At 48.2% G+C, this 18,411-nt stretch overlaps 1 protein-coding gene and 1 pseudogene across 6 annotated transcripts in view; one reads left to right on the forward strand and one right to left on the reverse strand.

Moving 5' to 3' along the window:
• Positions 1-18,411, forward strand: part of RALGPS1 (Ral GEF with PH domain and SH3 binding motif 1) — a 269,878-nt gene that overhangs the window by 204,898 nt on the left and 46,569 nt on the right. For all 6 annotated transcript variants that reach the window (XM_012771947.2, XM_012771954.2, XM_076009044.1 and 3 more), the window contains 2 exons: positions 14,457-14,594; positions 16,974-17,067. In XM_012771947.2, the coding sequence (XP_012627401.1) occupies positions 14,457-14,594; positions 16,974-17,067 (232 nt within the window). The remainder of the gene's footprint in view (positions 1-14,456; positions 14,595-16,973; positions 17,068-18,411) is intronic.
• LOC142874320 (small ribosomal subunit protein eS25 pseudogene) lies at positions 2,961-3,332 on the reverse strand (annotated as a pseudogene).

An 18,411-nucleotide genomic window follows, 5' to 3' on the forward strand; every position in this document is an offset into this window, starting at 1 on the left:
AGGGGGAGAAGGAGCAAGCCTCCTCCCAGACCAGTTCCCACTGCAGCCCGGGAAGAGGACATTTACAAATTATTCCTCTGTCACCATTGTGAGGTGGGCTTTCCACGGTAGCTGAGATGGTCTTTTCAACCTCCAAATGGACCCTTTTACTGGTGTCCCCAGGCTACCTCACTCCCCCCTCCCCCACACACATGTCAGCTGCACTAGGCATGGCACTTGAAGCGTGGGCATCAGCGTGCCCTCCATGGCCGAGTGCAGGCTCCTGCTGTCTGCGTTCGACGCGCTCATGCTCAGGGAGTTGGCGTGAAGCACCCTCACCCCCGTCCCAAACTGCGCTTGGCAGAGCCGCCCCTCCTTGTGCTGTTCCGGCTGGAGCACCGGGGCAGCCTCTCCACTGCGCCCCGCAGAGCTCGCTGGGACCCTCCGGATCGGACACGGCCATAAAAGCTGCCCAAGTGCTTGTTTTCTGACCCAGTGGTTTGGGCAGCATCTGCAGAAGGAGTTTCTGGGCCTCGCAGACTGCTGACGAGGGCGTGTGGCTAGAGCGGGTTTGATCCCTTAATGGTGAATTCAGAAGTTGGCCTCTTCTGCTGCCCTCGGTCTGCAGTGGTGAAACAACCCCATAGATTTATGTGGAAAAAATGTGCATTGACCAAATTTTATGGCATCCCAAATCATATATCCTCTCTTTGGATCTTTACGCCTAAGTACCATAATTACTAGGGGGAAATATATTTCTGCTCTAAAAAATCAAAGCAATTGGCAAATCACCAGATGTCCACTAACATTTCTTGAATAAATAGTCAAGAAGCTCCTCCTCCCACAGGGAGGCCGCGGGCAGGCAAGTCCTTTCCATACAGCGTCCTGGTCGGTCCGGTGGAGGGTGTGGTTCAATTAGAGCAGGAAAATAGGCCCTGAAACTCAGTTAGAGGGTCAGGGGTCACTTTTATGATTTTTTGCTTTTTTGTGTTTTGCCTGTATCTTTGCAAGATTTCATTGTTAATTCGTATATTTAGCCAGGATGTATCCAGGGATGGATCTCTTTCCTTGAACCTGGTAGACTCTCCTTGGGAAAAACACCCTTTTCTGGGTCAGGGTCAGCTCTCTGCTCTTAGGCCCCCAAATCCCTTTATTCTTCCCTTGCCCGTTTCCTTGGCACTGGGGGAGAGCTTGCCAAGTTGGCCTCCCACACCCATGGCGAGAGCTTCCAGGGCATCCAGCTCACTCCTTACTGCCCCTGACGTTCAATGTTTTAATTCTTTTGCTGTATGTTTTGCTTCCTTTTATTCTTTTCATATCTCATGCATCTTTCTTTCTGTTGTGAGATCTTGCTGTTTCATCTCTGGCAGTTCTCTCCTGTCACAGAAGCCTTGTCCTCTTGTTCTGTGTTACAAAAGGACAAGTGTCTTCAGACTTCCTTCTGGATCCCGGATTGGAACGCCCCTGCACACACACCACAGGCCCATTATTTGGCAGTATTTTTTCACATGTGCCCTTTTAGATTTTCTTTCCCCTGAATGTGCCCTTGAATGTGATGGAATCTGTTCAGCTTTGGGGTTTGCCAACAGGCAAGGGCGTTTGAGCTTCCCTCTGGGCACACTCCAGTTCTCTTCTGGAAGTAGCGATCTGCAAATGGATGTGAGAAGATGGAGGGCAAAGGGCAGGTCAGAGCATTCCAGAACCCCTCAGATCATCTCCTACTGAGCAGGTTAATAGTCTTTGGCCCAGATTTTCTAGTTTTTTGTTTGTTTGGTCATTTTGAGATAAGGTGTTGCTTTGTCACCCTGCTAGAGTACAGCGGCATCAGCCTAGCTCACAGCAACCTCAAACTCCCAGGCTCAAGCGATCCTCTTGCCTCAGCCTCCCGAGTAGCTGGGACTACAGGTGTGTGCCACCATGTCCGACTAATTTTTCTATTTTTTGTAGAGACAGGGTTTTGCTCTTTCTTTCTCAGGCTGGTCTCCAACTCCTGACCTCAAGCGATCCTCCTGCCTCGGCTTCCCAAAGTGCTAGGATTACAGGTGTGAATGCCTAGTCTGATTGTCTAGTTTTTATAGCCTTGTTTCTCTGTGTCCGGGAACAAGCCTAAGACATCCAGATTGTCTTGGTTTCAAGAGACAAGATCTAAATTTGTTCAATTTCTGTCCTGTATGTCTGCCCCATGGTACATTAAATTTCTTCTTCAATTCTAGCCATAAGGCTGTCCATAAATATTAATTGGTGAGGTGATTTTCATCTTTCTTTCTATCCACAAGAATTTTAGTGATAAGTCATGGGAGACTATGTGAGGAGCTGTCTGGTCTCTTCTAAAAGTTTCTAGAAACTGGTACATACCCTCATCCTCTCCTAAAATTTCAGGGTTTTTTCCAAGTAACTTTATCGAGTGCCCGCTTCATCCACACGCCGTGCCAGCCCCTTTCATGTGCTCCATCTCCCCTGTCTCAGTACAGCCCAGCTAGGAAGTCACGGGTGCTGTCTCCATCTGCCAGATGAAGAGAACAAGGTTCCAGGAGTTCAGTAACTCACCTGGGGCCACACAGAACAATAAGTGGCAATGCCAGGATTTGAGCACAGATGCCCCGAGTTTTTATATCTTCCTCCAGCGTATGTACTGAGCTACGTATGAGTATCACCCGTAACATAGACAACACCGTGGGCCCCTGGGGCCAAACCACCTGGGCCGGAATCCCACCATTGCCATGTGCATGCTGAGCGACCCTGGGCAGCTTGAGGAACATCCCTGGAGTTGAGGAGAGTGGCCAGGGCAGGGGAGAGCAGATTAATGAACTCCCTGAATGTTAAAGACAAAGCTAACCTGTTTCTGGCTCGTGTGCCTCTGACCTCTTCAACGTCTCTCATTGTCATCTGAGGATAATTCCTCCAAATAAGTATGTGCTAGAATATTTCTTTCTTTTTTAATAAAGTTTTCTTTTTGCAAATATACAGCTGGTTGGACCTGTTCATGCATCTTCACCAGCAGCTGGGGCATCTCCAGTCTTGGTATTTGGTGTAAATCACTTGAGCTGTGGGCTTTGAAACCAGTTCGATAAGGCCTTGACTGAGGAGCTACTGAAGGGCTGCCCTGGCCAGAGAACCTCGGTCTTCAGTCTCTCAGAGAAGCACAGCTGGGTTATAGGCGTAGAGTTGGGAACTTCCTTACAGACTTTGTCATACGTGGCTTTGTCAAACACGACTAGGTTATTGAGCTTGTCCCTAACTTTGCCTTTGGACCACTTCTTTTTGGCCCTGCCCCCAGATTTGTTCACTGGGTCTTTGTCTTTCTTGGCCGACTTCCCGGCATCTGTCTTCTTCCTGTCATCCTTGGGCAGCATTGTGAAGCTTGGAGAGGAGCTATGACAACCGCGGCCTGGCTAAGATATTGGACAAAAAGGCTAGAGCATTATTTTTAGCAGTTTCATGCCCTTAATTATCTGCGTAATTAATGCTTCTGCTGAACGCCCCTCCTCTGCCGGGATGCATGCCTCATGGAGTCAGGGGCCGTGCCTGTCTGGCCCATTATGCCCCTGTGTCCAGAATGTGGAAGGCACTCAGTGAGGATTTGTAGCTCTGATGCCCTTTCACAGTGACGGTGCACATCCCCGAGTGGGCTGGTCCCCAAACACATCACCTGTGCCCTTGTAGTGTCCTCTCCCCCAGTGACCCACTACCTTCCCGCAGGGTCCTTGCTGCCTCTAGTTGGTCAGCAGACATGCTTTCCGCCACTTTGGCCTCTCTCTTCCCTGCAGAGTATCCTCCGGTGGTGTAGCCAGAGGCGTCCTAACAAGGGGAGCATTAGCCCCCAAGGCCGGCAGGGACAGTGGAAGTGGAAGAGCCAGAATTAAGAAAAATTGGTGCTGGAGAACCAGCAGAGTAGAAGGCTGGATTTCAAGGAGGTGACCAGAAGCCCAGAGTCCAAGGGACCAGGTTTCTTCAGTCATTTTCCAAGGGAGTTGAGTCTCGTGGGCAAGGGAGAGGTAACACAAGGAAAGAAGGTAGGCATGCGCCTTCCAGCCTGAAGCTGACCCCAGCCATCCACGGCCCAGGCTCCCACCCACCCCACACAAGCCCAGACCAGCAGTGCCACTGGCTGTTGCAGCGCCCCCTGCTGTTGGGGCCGTGGCCTGAGTGCTTGGGCTGCCCTGGGTGAGACTGGCCGGCAGCCTCAGTAGGAGCAGCCCTGTCTGCAGATCTCATCACCAAGCAGGGCTGGTTCAGGTGCCTCGTGTCCACGGTGTCCTGGGGAAGGGCAGAGTGCACAGAGATGGCTCCTGCTGAGGAGCAGGAGGAGGCCCTGCCCACTGAGGGCAGGTTCCTAGGACAGCCCTGTGGGGACTTGCATCCTCTCATCTCCGTTGGGAAAGGCAGGGAGAGATCACAACACCTGAGCCTGAAAACCACAAATAAATGAGCAGTCAGATGCTTTCTTCCTTCCAAAGGGCTCACAGAGCCTTTCAGTATTTCATTTCAGCAAAACCAGGAAAGAATTTGCTTTAAGAAAGTGAAAATCAGTTTAGACCTAGCTAACCCTCCGAAAATCTGTTGCTTGTTTTCCAGAGAATGCAGGGATTGGTGATTGGGGTTTAGAATGTCGTGTTTTGTTACACAGTTTCCATTGAGTAATGAATAAAGCTGACAGCTTTGCATTGCCTCCATTATTATTTTTGTTATATTTAAAGACTAGGTACCGTGTGGTCACAGATACATGAGCGCATTAGTGGAAGTGGAAAATACTTTGGCGACTGAAGCGGCCGTCTGTGATCTCACTCTCTGGCTGGGATCCTGGTGGCCTTGATCGCTCAGGGAGCCTTTCTATGCACAGTAGCGAATCTCTGAGCCAGGCTTGGAAAGACAAGCTCGGGAGTGTTTTCCTTGGCACGTGGGCAGCCTCGATTCTACCCAATATAGAGGCAGGTTTCCGAGGCTTTCACTGGGGGAATCATCTTGCATTTCCTTTTGGTGACGTTAGCTCCTCTGCAAACACTTTATAGCACTCAGAGAAATATGGGTATTTAGCTTGGAGATAAGAGAGTGTGGGTCTGTCCCTGACAAGGTGGCTGTGGAATGGGGTGCCCGGCAGCCGCGGCCGCCCTCTTCCACTGAGCAGTGCAGTCTCAGGGGCCATATTGCAGAGAGTTGTGTGTGTGCAAGAAAGACTCGACATCGGGTCCAGTCATCCCCCAGATGTTTTCTGAGCCCTTGCTGTGTGCTAGGCTTGGTGCTGGGCCCTTGAGCACGCAGAGATGGATAAGTCACAGCCCTGGAGGAATGTGTGACAAACGCAGAGGAGGGGCAGCATGCTCTGAGAGCCCAGGAGGATATAGGTATAACTGATTTGTTTCAATTAAAAACTCATAGATATCTTTTCCATATCAGTCCTTACTCATATTAGTCCATATCAGTCCATATTTTATCCTCATAATAGCTATATGATATTCCACTGCTTGGATATAAAATAATTTATTTAAACCATGCAATTTTCACAATTATAAATTACAAACAATGCTGCAATGAATATTTCTTATTAAAATTTGCCAATTTTTAGTGGTATTGCTATAGCATAAATTTTTAAAGGCAGAATTGCTGGGTCCTGGAAAATACATATTTGAAATTTTTGGTAGATACTGCCAAAGTCTCCTCCCAAAAGTTTTTATAAATTTATAGTCAGCCTTGTATAAAGTGACTAGTTCCATATATTCTCACTAAGTTTTATCAGTTTTTATGGACTTTGTCAGTATAAATGGCAAAAAAAAATCTTGTTTTAATTTGTACTTCATTGATTATTAGTGAGGTTTGGACATCTTTCATTTCATTTTGGACATTTTTCATTTCTTTCATTTATAATCTTCCAAAATTATGCATCTTCTATAACATTATTTGCCTTTATTGTAGGAGCTCATTATATATTAGGACTATTGACCATCTTATAAATATTTTTCCCACTCTGACATTTGTCTTTCGGCTTTGTGTGTGGCATTTTCTTGGATCATGCAGAAGTGTGTGTGTATGGTTTTTTGTTGTTGTTGTTGTTTTGTTTTTTAACATACTTCAATATGTCATTCAGGGTTTTTAATGGTTTGGGGCTTTATGTCATACTTAAGCCTTTGCATACCCCAAGATTATAATGAGATTCTCCTGTATTTTATTCCAGTATTCTTCTTAGTATTTAGATTTCAATCCCTAATTCATCTGGAATTTATTCTGGTTTGGGGGTGAGTAGAGATCCAGCTTTATAGTTTCCTAAATGTATAATCATGTGTCCCAATGTCATTTGTTAAAGAAAGGAGCTGTCCGTTTCCTATCGATTTGAAATGTACCTACATCTTACACTCAATTTCCATATCTGCACGCATCTATTCCTGGGCTCCCTCCCGTGTGTCATTGGTTGGTTTGTCTTATTCTGCAGCAGTACCTCACTGCTTAATAAGTATAACAGCACAGCAGTTTATAACAGTTCCTTTCTTCATATTTCTTGTCAAAATGTCTATTTTCATGTATTTACTCTCCCAGGTGAACTTTGAAATCATTTTGGAATCATGAAATTTATACATTAATTAGACAATAATTAACAGCCTTACAATGCACTCCTTCCCATATAGAATCAGCATATATTCCCTCACTTATTTACATCTCCTTTCATATCCTTTATCACTCTGCTGAACTTTTGATTTTTAAAAATTCATTATGTATGCTTTTATATTTTTGTTTTCTCCTTTCTTTTATCCTTTTTCTAGTTCTATATAGTGAAGACTAAGTTTATTTTTATCTTTCTTAATTATTAATATAAGCATTTGAGGCTACAGATGTTTCTCTGAGTAGTTACATGGTTTGATTGCATCATGTGGATAGTTTGTGATTTTAATTTAAATTTCTTCTTTCATCTCTGAATTATTTTGTAAGTGTTTTTCTTTCCCAAATGGTTATTTTTTTTTTTTTTTTGAGACAGAGTCTCGCTTTGTTGCCCAGGCTAGAGTGAGTGCCGTGGCGTCAGCCTAGCTCACAGCAACCTCAAACTCCTGGGCTCGAGTGATCCTTCTGCCTCAGCCTCCCGGGTAGCTGGGACTACAGGCATGCGCCACCATGCCCGGCTAATTTTTTGTGTATATATATCAGTTGGCCAATTAATTTCTTTCTATTTATAGTAGAGACGGGGTCTCGCTCTTGCTCAGGCTGGTTTTGAACTCCTGACCTTGAGCAATCCGCCCGCCTCGGCCTCCCAACCAAATGGTTATTTTTTAAAATGTGTTTTTACTCCTGGGTCAGGGAAGGGTTGGAATTGCTCCAGGCCCACCAAAACCAAGTGAATTGTGAATGTGGGAGGTACGATTTTCCCCAAAGGGAAATCAAGAGGTATTTCCAAAAGAATAGGGAGTGGAGGTTGTGCAGACAGAAGTGTCAGTTTCTGCTCTATTCCCAGTAGAGCTGTCACAGAATTAAATGAGATAGTGCAGGTTGCACACTCAGCACAGTATCCAGCACAAAGCCCAATCACAGCCACCAGACGCTGCCGTCTCCTCACCCAGCTGCCTTCTGCTGATCAGAACCCCAGCCCGTGCTGTCTCATCCATAGCTCTCTGAGAAACTTGGCCAAGGGTAGGTCACCTCCTTGCCCCTATAGATTACCAGGTAATCCCCAGGGCATGAGGGGATCTGTATCCTCATTTCACCTTGGGGAGCCAGGAGGTAATTTGGCTCCCTTAGACCTCAGGATTCTGTCCAGGGGGCCGGACATTGCTCATGTGCCTGTGTGATTCATGGGCCACAACACCAAAGCACAAACGAGGCCATGTGCTCGCCCAGAAAGCGTGGCCTCTGACCATCTGACATGTGACTGCCTGGGCCTTCCCCCTTTCTGCAGACCTAGGCAATGTTGTCTCAGTGGCAGTAAGCGTCCCACAGATTTCATATAAGCAGTGTTCTCTAAACGAGGACTGGATTTGTTCTGAAATCTGTGTTTGGCTTGACTGATAGTAATTAGCAAGCACTAATTAATACTCACAGTCTTCCCTGTCTTCTCAGGGAGCCTGAGCCGCCTGCTGAGATCTCGTCCTGTGGCTGTGGGATTGCCTCGTGCTCTCTTTACATAGACACACACACACACACCCTAATGAGCTGCTGCTCTGTTATTTCATTTGGAATTTATCAGGACAGTTTATGTGATCAAACCACACAAGTATAGTTCTGGGTGCCAGCACTCTTCATTTCTGAAGTTTGAAAGTGATCTTTTCAAGGCAGAGCAGGAGAACATGGAAAAAAGTCTTTCATCTCAAACTTTGAAAAAGACAGAGAGGGAAAATGGAAAGCGTAAGATGGAAATGTGGCACATTTTTATGCTGTGGAGGGTTTTTTCCCCTCAACACAGCAGAATTTTCCTTATTGAAAAGATAGCTGTGTGAGAAAAACCAAAACCAGACGCGGTGGAAGTGAGCCGGGGCGGCGATGGGAGAACAAGGGGGCAGTGAGGCCGCGGCTCGTGGGAGGCCTGGGTGCCGGCCGCGGGCTCTGGCCTGGCGAGGCTGAGAGAGCCCGGCTTCAAGCGGGCTCTGCGCCATCGAGCATGGGTGTCCCCGGCTTCAGAGGAGGTGTCTGTTCAGGAGAGCACCTCCTTTGTCTGCCTGGCACTCCCGCCTCGGGACCGGGTTGTCTCGAGGACGCCTCTGGTGGGGAGCCTGGATCCCCCGGCAGGAAGCAGGTTTGGCCTCCTGCCTCGTGGGGAGGCCAGCCCGCCGCACAGGGCTCCTGGGGCACAGCGAGCCGAGGGCTGCTCACTCCCAGCCCCGGGGGTCTCTGCCTCACCACAGCAGTGTGGTTGGCACTCGTGTGGCAGCCACAGCCATGTCACCAGGCCCTGTGTGGGGCATGGAAGGAGGGAGCAGAGCCCAAGCGTGGTCTGGGGAGCTGTCCCTCTCAGAGGAGGTCCATCCTGCAGGCGGGCACGGCCGCAGGCAGATGCCAGCTGCCAGCAGTGTCCTTGCGCAGAGGGCAGGGGAGGCCACAGCAGGAGTCCTCACCCCCCAGCTCTGTGGCTGGGACTCTCATCTCTGTGCCAGCCAGTGGCTTCCAGCTCCCAGCCCCTATCTCTGCTCTCTGTCCCAAATCTTTGGAGTTAGACAGATCTGAATTCAAGTCCTGATTCTTCTACTTGCAAGCTGTATGGTCTTGGCCAAGTGACTTTTCCTCACTGAGCTTCAGTTTCCTAATCTGTAAAATGGGGGGAACAAGAGTACATATGTGCAGGGTTGCTGTGAAGGGTGCCATGGTACAAGTAATGCCCACTTTGCCTGTAGCAGACAGAGGTTGTCTGTTCGGGATGTTCCCCCGACAGGTCTATACCTCCCAGTCCCTGGCACTGCTCAGCCCCAAGGCAGCTCGGGCCAGTGGGTAGTCCCCTTGCTGTCCATCTTCACACAGCCACCAGCACAGTGCCGTCTGCTGCAACAGCTCTGTATAAGAATAGGATCTGAGATGTCCAGCTGTGTTGTCCCAATCCAGATGGAAGCTCCCAGCTCTGGTCCAGCAGAGGGGTGCCACCCATGGTCATGGCAAACCCAGCTGGGCTCGTTGCTCCCATGGGCAGCAGGACCTCGCTGTGGAGCCCGGCTGGGGTCAGCTCAGCTTCCTGGGCACTCCAGGCCCTGGGCTGGGAGACTCCTTTCAACAATTTTCATTACCCCTAATCACAGTCGAGGAAACTGAGGCCCCAGGAGATGAAAAGTCTTGTGTTCAGACCTGAGTTCACATCTTGCTTCTGCCACTTCCCAGCTGTGTGACCTCAGGCAAGCAATGTAGCCTCTCTCTGCTCCAGTCTTCCTCTATAAAATCTCAATAAAACCTCCCTGACACCAGCGTTGTTCTTATGAATCAGTAATCTGGCCCAGCTCTTAGTTTAGGACCTGGCACATAGTAAGTGCAGGGTGAACATTAGCTATTTTTACCATCTGTGGACTCTTGGTGTCTCTTCAGCTAAAAAAGGAGAGTAACAATATGTGTTTCATAAGGTTATTGTATGGGTTAAATAAAATATGCTTTCAGGCTGGGCGCGGTGGCTCACGCCTGTAATCCTAGCTCTCTGGGAGGCCGAGGCGGGCGGATTGCTCGAGGTCAGGAGTTCGAAACCAGCCTGAGCAAGAGCGAGACCCCGTCTCTACTATAAATAGAAAGAAACTAATTGGCCAACTAATATATATAGAAAAAATTAGCCGGGCATGGTGGCTCATGCCTGTAGTCCCAGCTACTTGGGAGGCTGAGACAGAAGGATCGCTTGAGCCCAGGAGTTTGAGGTTGCTGTGAGCTAGGCTGACGCCACGGCACTCACTCTAGCCTGGGCAACAAAGTGAGACTCTGTCTCAAAAAAAAAAAAAAAAAAAAAAAAATATGCTTTCAATCGCGCATTTCTTTCCACTAGTGTTTACCAAGCAGCTGCCGTGTGCTTTGTTCTAGATGCTGAGACAGAGCTGCTGGTGTAGGACACGCTTCCTGCTCTCGGGGGTCTTAGGCCTGGTGCGAAGTCAGACATTTAATACTTGAATGGTACAAACAAGTCTCGGATTGCAGTTGTGGTGAGCGCCAACTACATATAGGGCTCAGCACGGCTCCCGGCACAGTGCAAGTGGTTATTCTTATGACTTCATTACAGTTCAAGTTTATAAATATTTTCTGTTATGGAAATCTGAAAAGATTTCCGTGGATTTGTGTGGCGTTAACTGTAGGCTTGCTGCTTTTGCTGCAGTGTTTGCCGTGGGAGTGAAAGGCTGTTGATTTGGAGGTTCCGTCCAGGAGTTGCCGAGGCTCAAGATCTGCCCAGGCCCCTGGTCCGGGGGGCCTCCTTTGGGAGGTGCCCCCAGTCCTCACTCCCACTCCCAGGACTTGGGGAGCAGACAGTAGACCGGCGTTGGCGCGAGCTCGTTTGCTAGAGGGGCATCATGAACACTGAGGGTGGGATGTACTCTCTTACAAAGTAGGGAGCCCCGCTCCCCAGGGTGCACGTAGGGCTGGGGGTGGCCTGTGTAAGTTGGGTGAGGGCCCCTTCTGCAGGAAGCTTCCCTGGGCCTCTGTGTGCCAGGCACTGCTCGGGAACCCTTTCCCAGGGACCCGGGAGGAAGTGCGGCGTCCGGCACCCGTGCTCACAGGGCGGCACAGGGTGTGCCTCCCACTTGAGGGTGTTATCTGAGAAAGTGCGAGTCCTTGCGTGTGTCCGATGACCAGTGGGTACGAACGTGGGCACGGCAGCCTGGACGACGTGCGAACAAATCCCAGCACACTTGCTGTGAGGCCTCTTAATCTCTCTGAGCTTCAGTTTCTCCTCCTGCCTCCTGGGGTCGGTGGCAGGCCCCGTGAGGCAGGAGGGAGGTTCTCGTCTTGGAGTAGGTCCCCAGGGAGCAGCGGGTTCCACCCCCGCCCCATCCTGCTCCTGGGCCGAGCCTTCGCTCTGCGGCTGTGAGTCAGCCAGGCTGGAGTCTGCACTGTGCGTCTGGAACAAAGCTGCCCGTGTCCCACATCCTTGCCCCCCTGCTCACGCTGGGTGCTTTTTGTTGTGGTTGATGCAGTGATGGGGTTTTCAGGATTGCCCCTGCTGAATCCTCAGGGAGATAGCTGAGGTACATTGCTAAGAGGGGAGAGGAAAAACAAGGTCAAGAGAAAGAATAAATCTGCAGTTTCAAACCTAGCAAACTTGGAGCTTCTCTCTACTAAGGAAATTATTTGTATTTATGAAAATCTTGGAAACATGGTACCGCCAGCGAGAAAGGAAGCGGAAATGGCTCCTATGAGAAGTGCTAGCATATGTTTCTGTGATTTAACGGTTTCCCGTAACAATGTGTAGCTATTTTAAAAGCAGACGAATGACTCATGGTATCCAGCCACCAGCAGTCCACTGTGATGGCAGGAAGTGTGTACTCCAGAGGAGGCAGGCTTGGGTTCGACTCCCATCTCCATCATTTACCAGCTGTGTAACCTCAAGCAAATTACACATCCTCTCTGAATTTCCTTTCTCTCCTTTATAAAATGGGCTGTTGGAAGGATAAATAAGCTAATGAACATATAACTCTTAATGCAGTGCTTGTCCATCCATGCAAAAAATGCCACAGCTTGTATATAATTAACCAGATTAATTCCAATATTTATAGTAATTCTTAGTTGTTTAATAGTAGACTTTTAAGGCTATAAATTTTCCTCTGATTACCACTTTGGCCAGAATCCATAAGTTTTGCTATATGGCATTCTTTTCGTCATTGTCTTCAAACAGATTTTATATTTTTTCTTTGACCTAAGAGTTACTTGTGTGTGTGTGTGTGTGTGTGTGTGTTCAAATGGCTAGAATTTTTTCTATATTTATTGTTAAATCCTAGCTGTATTGTAATAAGGTCAAAGAATATGAATAATATGGCATTTGCTTTTTGAAACTTATTGAACTTTTCTTTATAGTCTAGTATATAATCAGTTTTCATACATATTTCATGAGTATTTGAAAAGAACTATGTTTTCATTTGTATAAACCAAACTTATTAATTTTACTATAATACTATAACATAGATATACACACATGCATATATGTGTGTGTATGTATGTATATAACCATATAAATTCTGGAGGAAACATGCCAAAGGCTCTCTCTATGGTTGTGTCTTTGTTGAACTCACTTTTCATTTCTTCTTCTTTTTTTTAATGTTTACATTTGTATTATTATTATTATTATTTCAATAAAATCTATTGAAATCTATTAGGGGTATAAGTGGTTTTTGGTTACATGGATGAATTGCGTAATGGCAATGTCTGGATTTTTAGTGTACCTGTCACACGAATAGTGTACATTGCACCCAATAGGTGGTTTTTCTTTCCTAACCACCCCTTCTGTGTCTCCAGTGTCCATTGTGCCACTCTATGTGTCCCTGTGTACTCATAGCTTGGCTCTCACTCCTAAGTAAGAACATGCAGTATTTCGTTTTCCATTCCTGTGTTATTTCACTTAGGATAATGGCCCCCAGTTCCATCCAAGTTGCTGCGAAAGACATATTTTCACTCTTTTTTTATGGCTGAGTAGTATTCCATGGTGTACATATATACCGCATTTCCTTCATCCACTCCTTGGTTGATGGGCACTTAGGTTGATTCCATATCCTTGCAATTCTCACTTTTCATTGCTAACAGTGTTTTGCTATGTCTATCCTTATGCAATGTTGCTCATGCATAGAAACTGGTAATCATTATATCTTCTCAATCAACTGTGCTTTCTTTCAATATCAGTCACTCATCTTTGCCTTGCTCACTGTATTCTGCCTTGAATTCTGCTCTACGACCCTTCTCCTGCCCAGTCCCCCACATCGTGGGCACAGTGGCAGTGCTCATGGGGGGCCACTGGAAGGATGTGCCCCCTGTCATCTATGCACACCTCCAGGTGGCCCGTTAACTGGAAGCTGTGCAGTGGCTCACACTGCACAGCTAGTCCCCCTTCCCCTTCCCTGGCCAGGCAGCTAATCACTGGCCCGTCATAGCTATGTTTTTATACCACATCTTATTTTCTTATTAAGCACCCTTGGCTGAATGCTCTGTCTGGCCTTAGTTCTTTATGCCAAGAACTGTTGCTGTTTAAATTTCTTCTTTTGTTTCTTAGTTAAATGATGATGTGTGTCTGCACACGCATGAATGAACAGATAGACAACTAGAGATGCAGCTAAGTAAACAAAGAAAAAACTGAATTCAGCCCAAATGGGCATTCTCCTGGACATGACACCTTAGTTCTGCCGTGTTTCCCCCAAAATAAGTCAGGGTCTTATATTTATTTTTCCTCAAGAAGATACCCTAGGGCTTATTTTCAGGGGATGTGTTATTTTTCCCTAAAAGCCTCAGCTTGCAGCGTGCACAGGATGGCCAGGACCTGACAGGGGGAGCCGACCTTGTTGGTGGGGCTGCCCGCACCTTTCTGGTCACCTCTGGGATAGCAGCTGTCACGATGGGGCAGATGAGAAGGGCTGCTCGTCTTCTTTACTGCTCCGTGACGAAATGCATGGGTTGTGCAGATACGCTATGTAGCCACGCCCAGCACTAGGTCTTATTTTCAGGATAGGGCTTGTATTGTGCAAATGCTTAGAAATCCTGCTAGGGCTTATTTTATAGGTAGGTCTTATTTTTTGGGGGAAATGGTATTAAACTTCTTCGGTCGGTGAGAAACTCAGGTATCCATCACTTTCATGGCCTCTTGTTTTCCACTTGGACTACAGGTAAAAAGCCTTGTTTCTGGAGAGCACATGAAATAGAAATGCTAATATCTTGCCAGCATTCATTTGATGATTGATTTATGGTTGCGCAGTCTGTGTGAAAAAAACGAGTAGTCATAATTAAAGTCCAAATATTATCTCAGTTTTCCATAAGTCACCCTTCTACCGGAGCAGTACTACTTTGTGCTATTTTGTTCTGGCTAGTGGTAAGCTCCTACCATCATTAAATATCTTCTTTAATTCTAGGGATCTATCTTCTGGATTTAATCTACATTGATTCTGCATATCCTGCCTCAGGCAGCATCATGGAAAATGAACAGAGATCCAATCAGATGAACAATATTCTCCGAATAATTGCTGATTTACAAGTTTCCTGTAGCTACGGTTAGTACACTTGGCTGTTGGAATTGTAAAACCTCCCCTCATTGATGTTTAGATCTAGCACCTTATCCATAAGAAAGCTCTAGAAATCAGGCAGGCCCCACAGAGGTCTTCATTTTAATATCTCGAGCCTCAAACATGTATTAGATCCTTCACACATAGGTTTGATCTTCAAAGACTGTGCAAACTAGACGTTACTGTTTCTGTAGGACAAATAAGGACACTGAGGCTGAAGAGAGTTTAGTCACTTGTCTATAGCCACTCATCTCGTGAGTGGCAGAGCCCAGGTCTGTCTGGCTCCCAGTGCATTCATTCATGAAGAGCTCTGGGCAGCTCTGCTCCAGCAGCCTCCATCTGGGAGGGTCCTTCTGTCTGTGGCTCTGCTGTCTCCCATGGCCTCAGAGCCCTCCACTGGGCTCTATTCACATCCAGCAGGCAGATGCAGGAAGAGAAGGACTCATACAAGGGTGGGCTTTATGGGCCACTTGCAAGCATTTCACATCACTTCTGCTGATGGAGGCTAGGAAATATAATGTAGCTGTGGACCTAGAAGGAAAAGAGAGATGACATGGTAAACAACTGGCCAGGCTCTGCTACACGTGGCCAGATCCAAGTGTGATCATGGCAGTGGGTGTCTGGGATAGATGAAGAAGATTGTTGGAGATGATGTCCAGGAACTGAGAAGTCAGAATTCTGCTGGGCCACTCGTGTGGGTGTTGATTTCACCCAAGAAGACAGTGCGCTTGGGGTGTGGAGCTCAACTTTGAGCCAGGTGTCCAAGTCCCCGTGTATGAGCCCAGGTGACCAGGTGGCCAGTCAGAAGAGGACAGCAGTGAAGAGGAGGATGGATGGGAGAGCTCTGGGCAGCAGGGTTTTCACGAGTGCGTGGAGGGGTAAAAGTCTGGAGGCAGTCCTACCTACAAGGCACAGAGTATAGAAAACGAGCAGCCTCCATCTGGGAGGGTCTCAGGGAAGCCAGGGGTTCCTGTGGGTGGGCACACTGAAGCAGGGGCCCTGCTCACCAGCCCCTCCACAAGCATCCCAGGGAGGGTGGGTGCCCACACTTCCAGGAAAGCTTCCTCTGAGAAGAGGGATGGCGGGCACCTGTGTTCCCAGTGCAGCCTTGCCTGCGCCAGGCTCTTTCCACTCACAAATGCACTGATACCCACTGTGCCACCGACCAGCAGGGCAGTCGCAGACATAGGCTTTGGGGTCACCAGATGCAGGTTCCAGTTTCAGCTCTGCCTCTTGGAAAATCGCTTTCTCCTCTCTAAGGTTTTCTCATGTGTGAAAATGGGGACATGACTCGTGCAGTGTCCTTAGCACAGCCCCTGACATTTCCTTAGAGCCCAGCAGGGGCTCACTTCACTCTTACTGCTGTTCATCTTCACCTGTGTCATCCCCATAATGAGCTTTGCTTCCTTATCCTCATTTCAGAGATGAGGACACTGAGATGCAGAGAAACAAAATGACCTGTTCAGAATTAATTAAGGGGCAGAGCTATTAGGTGCTCCCGCAGCACCTGGACGCACCTCCTCAGAAAGCGAGGCCTTGGCCACCCTCTCCTGTGCTCTTCTTTGTGCCCTCTCCCTCCCCTCCACCCCTCCCCTTGGCTTCTTCTGCCCACCTCTGGCCCTTGCAGAAGGAATACAGTGACCTTGAAGGTCTGCAGAGGGCAGCTGACACCAGTCACTCTGAGGAAAGGGAGGCAGCACAATGTGGTGGAAGCCTCAGATGACCAGGCCCCCAAAGATGACTTTGCCACTGCTCAGCCATGTGATCTTTGCAAGTTGCCGCAGCCTCTTCCACTGGGCAATGAGAACATTATTTCTCCCACATGAGGTGGTGTGAAGGTTAAAGCAGACCCCTGCGAGTCACCAGAGCTCAGAGAGGGGCTCAGGCGTCTGGGTCCTCCCTTCTTCCTCAGGATGCAGCAGCTCCAGGCAGGGCCGGGATCTGGGTTGGCATCTGCACCAGGCCGGGTGGCATCTGCTCATTCATTCTTGCATTCGCGTCACACAGTGACCCCTGTGGAAACCGATTCCAGGGTGCAGGCACCTGGCCGTGGTCTGCTCTGAAGGCCAGGGAGCCATCCTTCCCCCGCCCCTGAGCTCCGAGTGGCGCCCCCAGATCCTCCTCCTGGCTGAAGAACGGTGGTGGCCTCAGAGTGTGGTGTCTGTGGCCCAGCCACCTGGGAGTACTCCCTGATCTCCCCTCTGTGCCCAGTGGCCAGCACAGGGCCAGACCCCATAGAGCAATGTTGGAAGAGTGAATAAGTCTCAGTGTCCAAGGAGCATCTAAAGTCAGTGATTCCTACACTTCTCATTTGAGCCCTAGACGTGGGGGAGTCTGAAGCCTCTGGATTTTGTCCACCTTTTGCAGATCACCTCACCACCCTGCCCCACGTGCAGAAGTACCTGAAGTCCGTACGCTACATTGAAGAGCTCCAGAAGTTTGTGGAAGATGACAACTACAAGTAAGTGCCCACCCACTCCCATTCAGTGAGGCCTCCCCATCGCTGCCGTTGCCCTCAGCACTCAGGTCCCTGCAGGCAACCTGGCTCTTGAGACCAGTGGGTGGCCACTGGCCAGGCTTATCAGAGTGCACTGCAGCAGCACCCACCCCCAACGCACACAAGCGCACGTGTGCAGTGTGAGCTCCCGCCTCCCGGATCCTGTAGTGGTGCTGTCTGAGCAGCTCTCACACCCACCTCTGCCCCAGCCCCACAGGCCCCCGGTTCTTGGTGTGGCATTCCCACATGGCATGGTGAATGGCGCCAGCTTGGCACACGGCTTCTTCAAGTGACCCCCTGCCCACGGCGCTGGGTGGAGAGCAGTTTTCTAGCCGTACCCCCAGGCCAGCGAACAGGAGTTCCCCAAGAGCCCGTTGCAGGACAAGACAGTTCCTTATGGCTCTTGACTTTCTGCAGGATTCCTGCCATCTGGCGGTGGCCGAGGCCCCAGCTCCCATCCCACGCAGCTCCCATGGAACAGACCCAGTTCTCATAACAACCCCGTGAGCCCTGTGGCCTCATCTTCCCTCCCCCTACTCTGGTTTTCAGTTCTTCCTCCATTTGTGACATCTAGGAACTTATCCATCCTTTCTACGTATTTGGAAGGAGAAGGAGGATTTTTCTTGCCACCTCTCTGCCACGTTGTTTGGAAATCCTCTTGGTTCATTTTGAGCTTGAGGTCAACTAAGAGCCTCAGTCATTTTTCATATGACGTGATACTAAGGCAAGTCCCAGCCATCTTGTACTTGATCATTTATGACCTAAATGTCAACTTCACGTGTACAGAGGGGTCTTCACCTTAGGATGGTTCAACTTACAATTTTTCAACTTCACAATAGCGTGAGAGTAAAATGCGTTCGGTAGAAATGGAACTTTGAGTACCCATACAACCATTCTGTTTTTCACTTTCAGTACAGGGTTCGGTAAACTACATAAGATATTCAACACTAGAATAAAATAGGCTTTGTGTCAGATGATTTTGCCCGACTGTAGGTTAATGTAAGTGTTCTGAGCACGTTTGACATAGGTTAGGCTGAGCTATGATGTTTGCTAGGTTAGATGTACGAAAGGCATCTTGATGATATTTTCAACTTAAATGGGTTTGTCATAGTAAGTCAAAGGAACATCTGTGTTCTTTTAAAGTAGTATTTTACTGGTTGCTTCCAGTATACCATGATTCTCAAAGGAAGATTCAAAGATCTTGTCATCCAGTATATTTTCTTAAATCTCTTCCAGTTTTGTCATCTACGAATTTGATCATCCTAATTACATGGTCTTCATTTAAGTCAGTGAAAACTGTAGACAACT

This window comes from Microcebus murinus, chromosome 12, assembly GCF_040939455.1.
Source record: "Microcebus murinus isolate Inina chromosome 12, M.murinus_Inina_mat1.0, whole genome shotgun sequence".
NCBI classification, from domain to species: Eukaryota; Metazoa; Chordata; class Mammalia; order Primates; family Cheirogaleidae; genus Microcebus; species Microcebus murinus.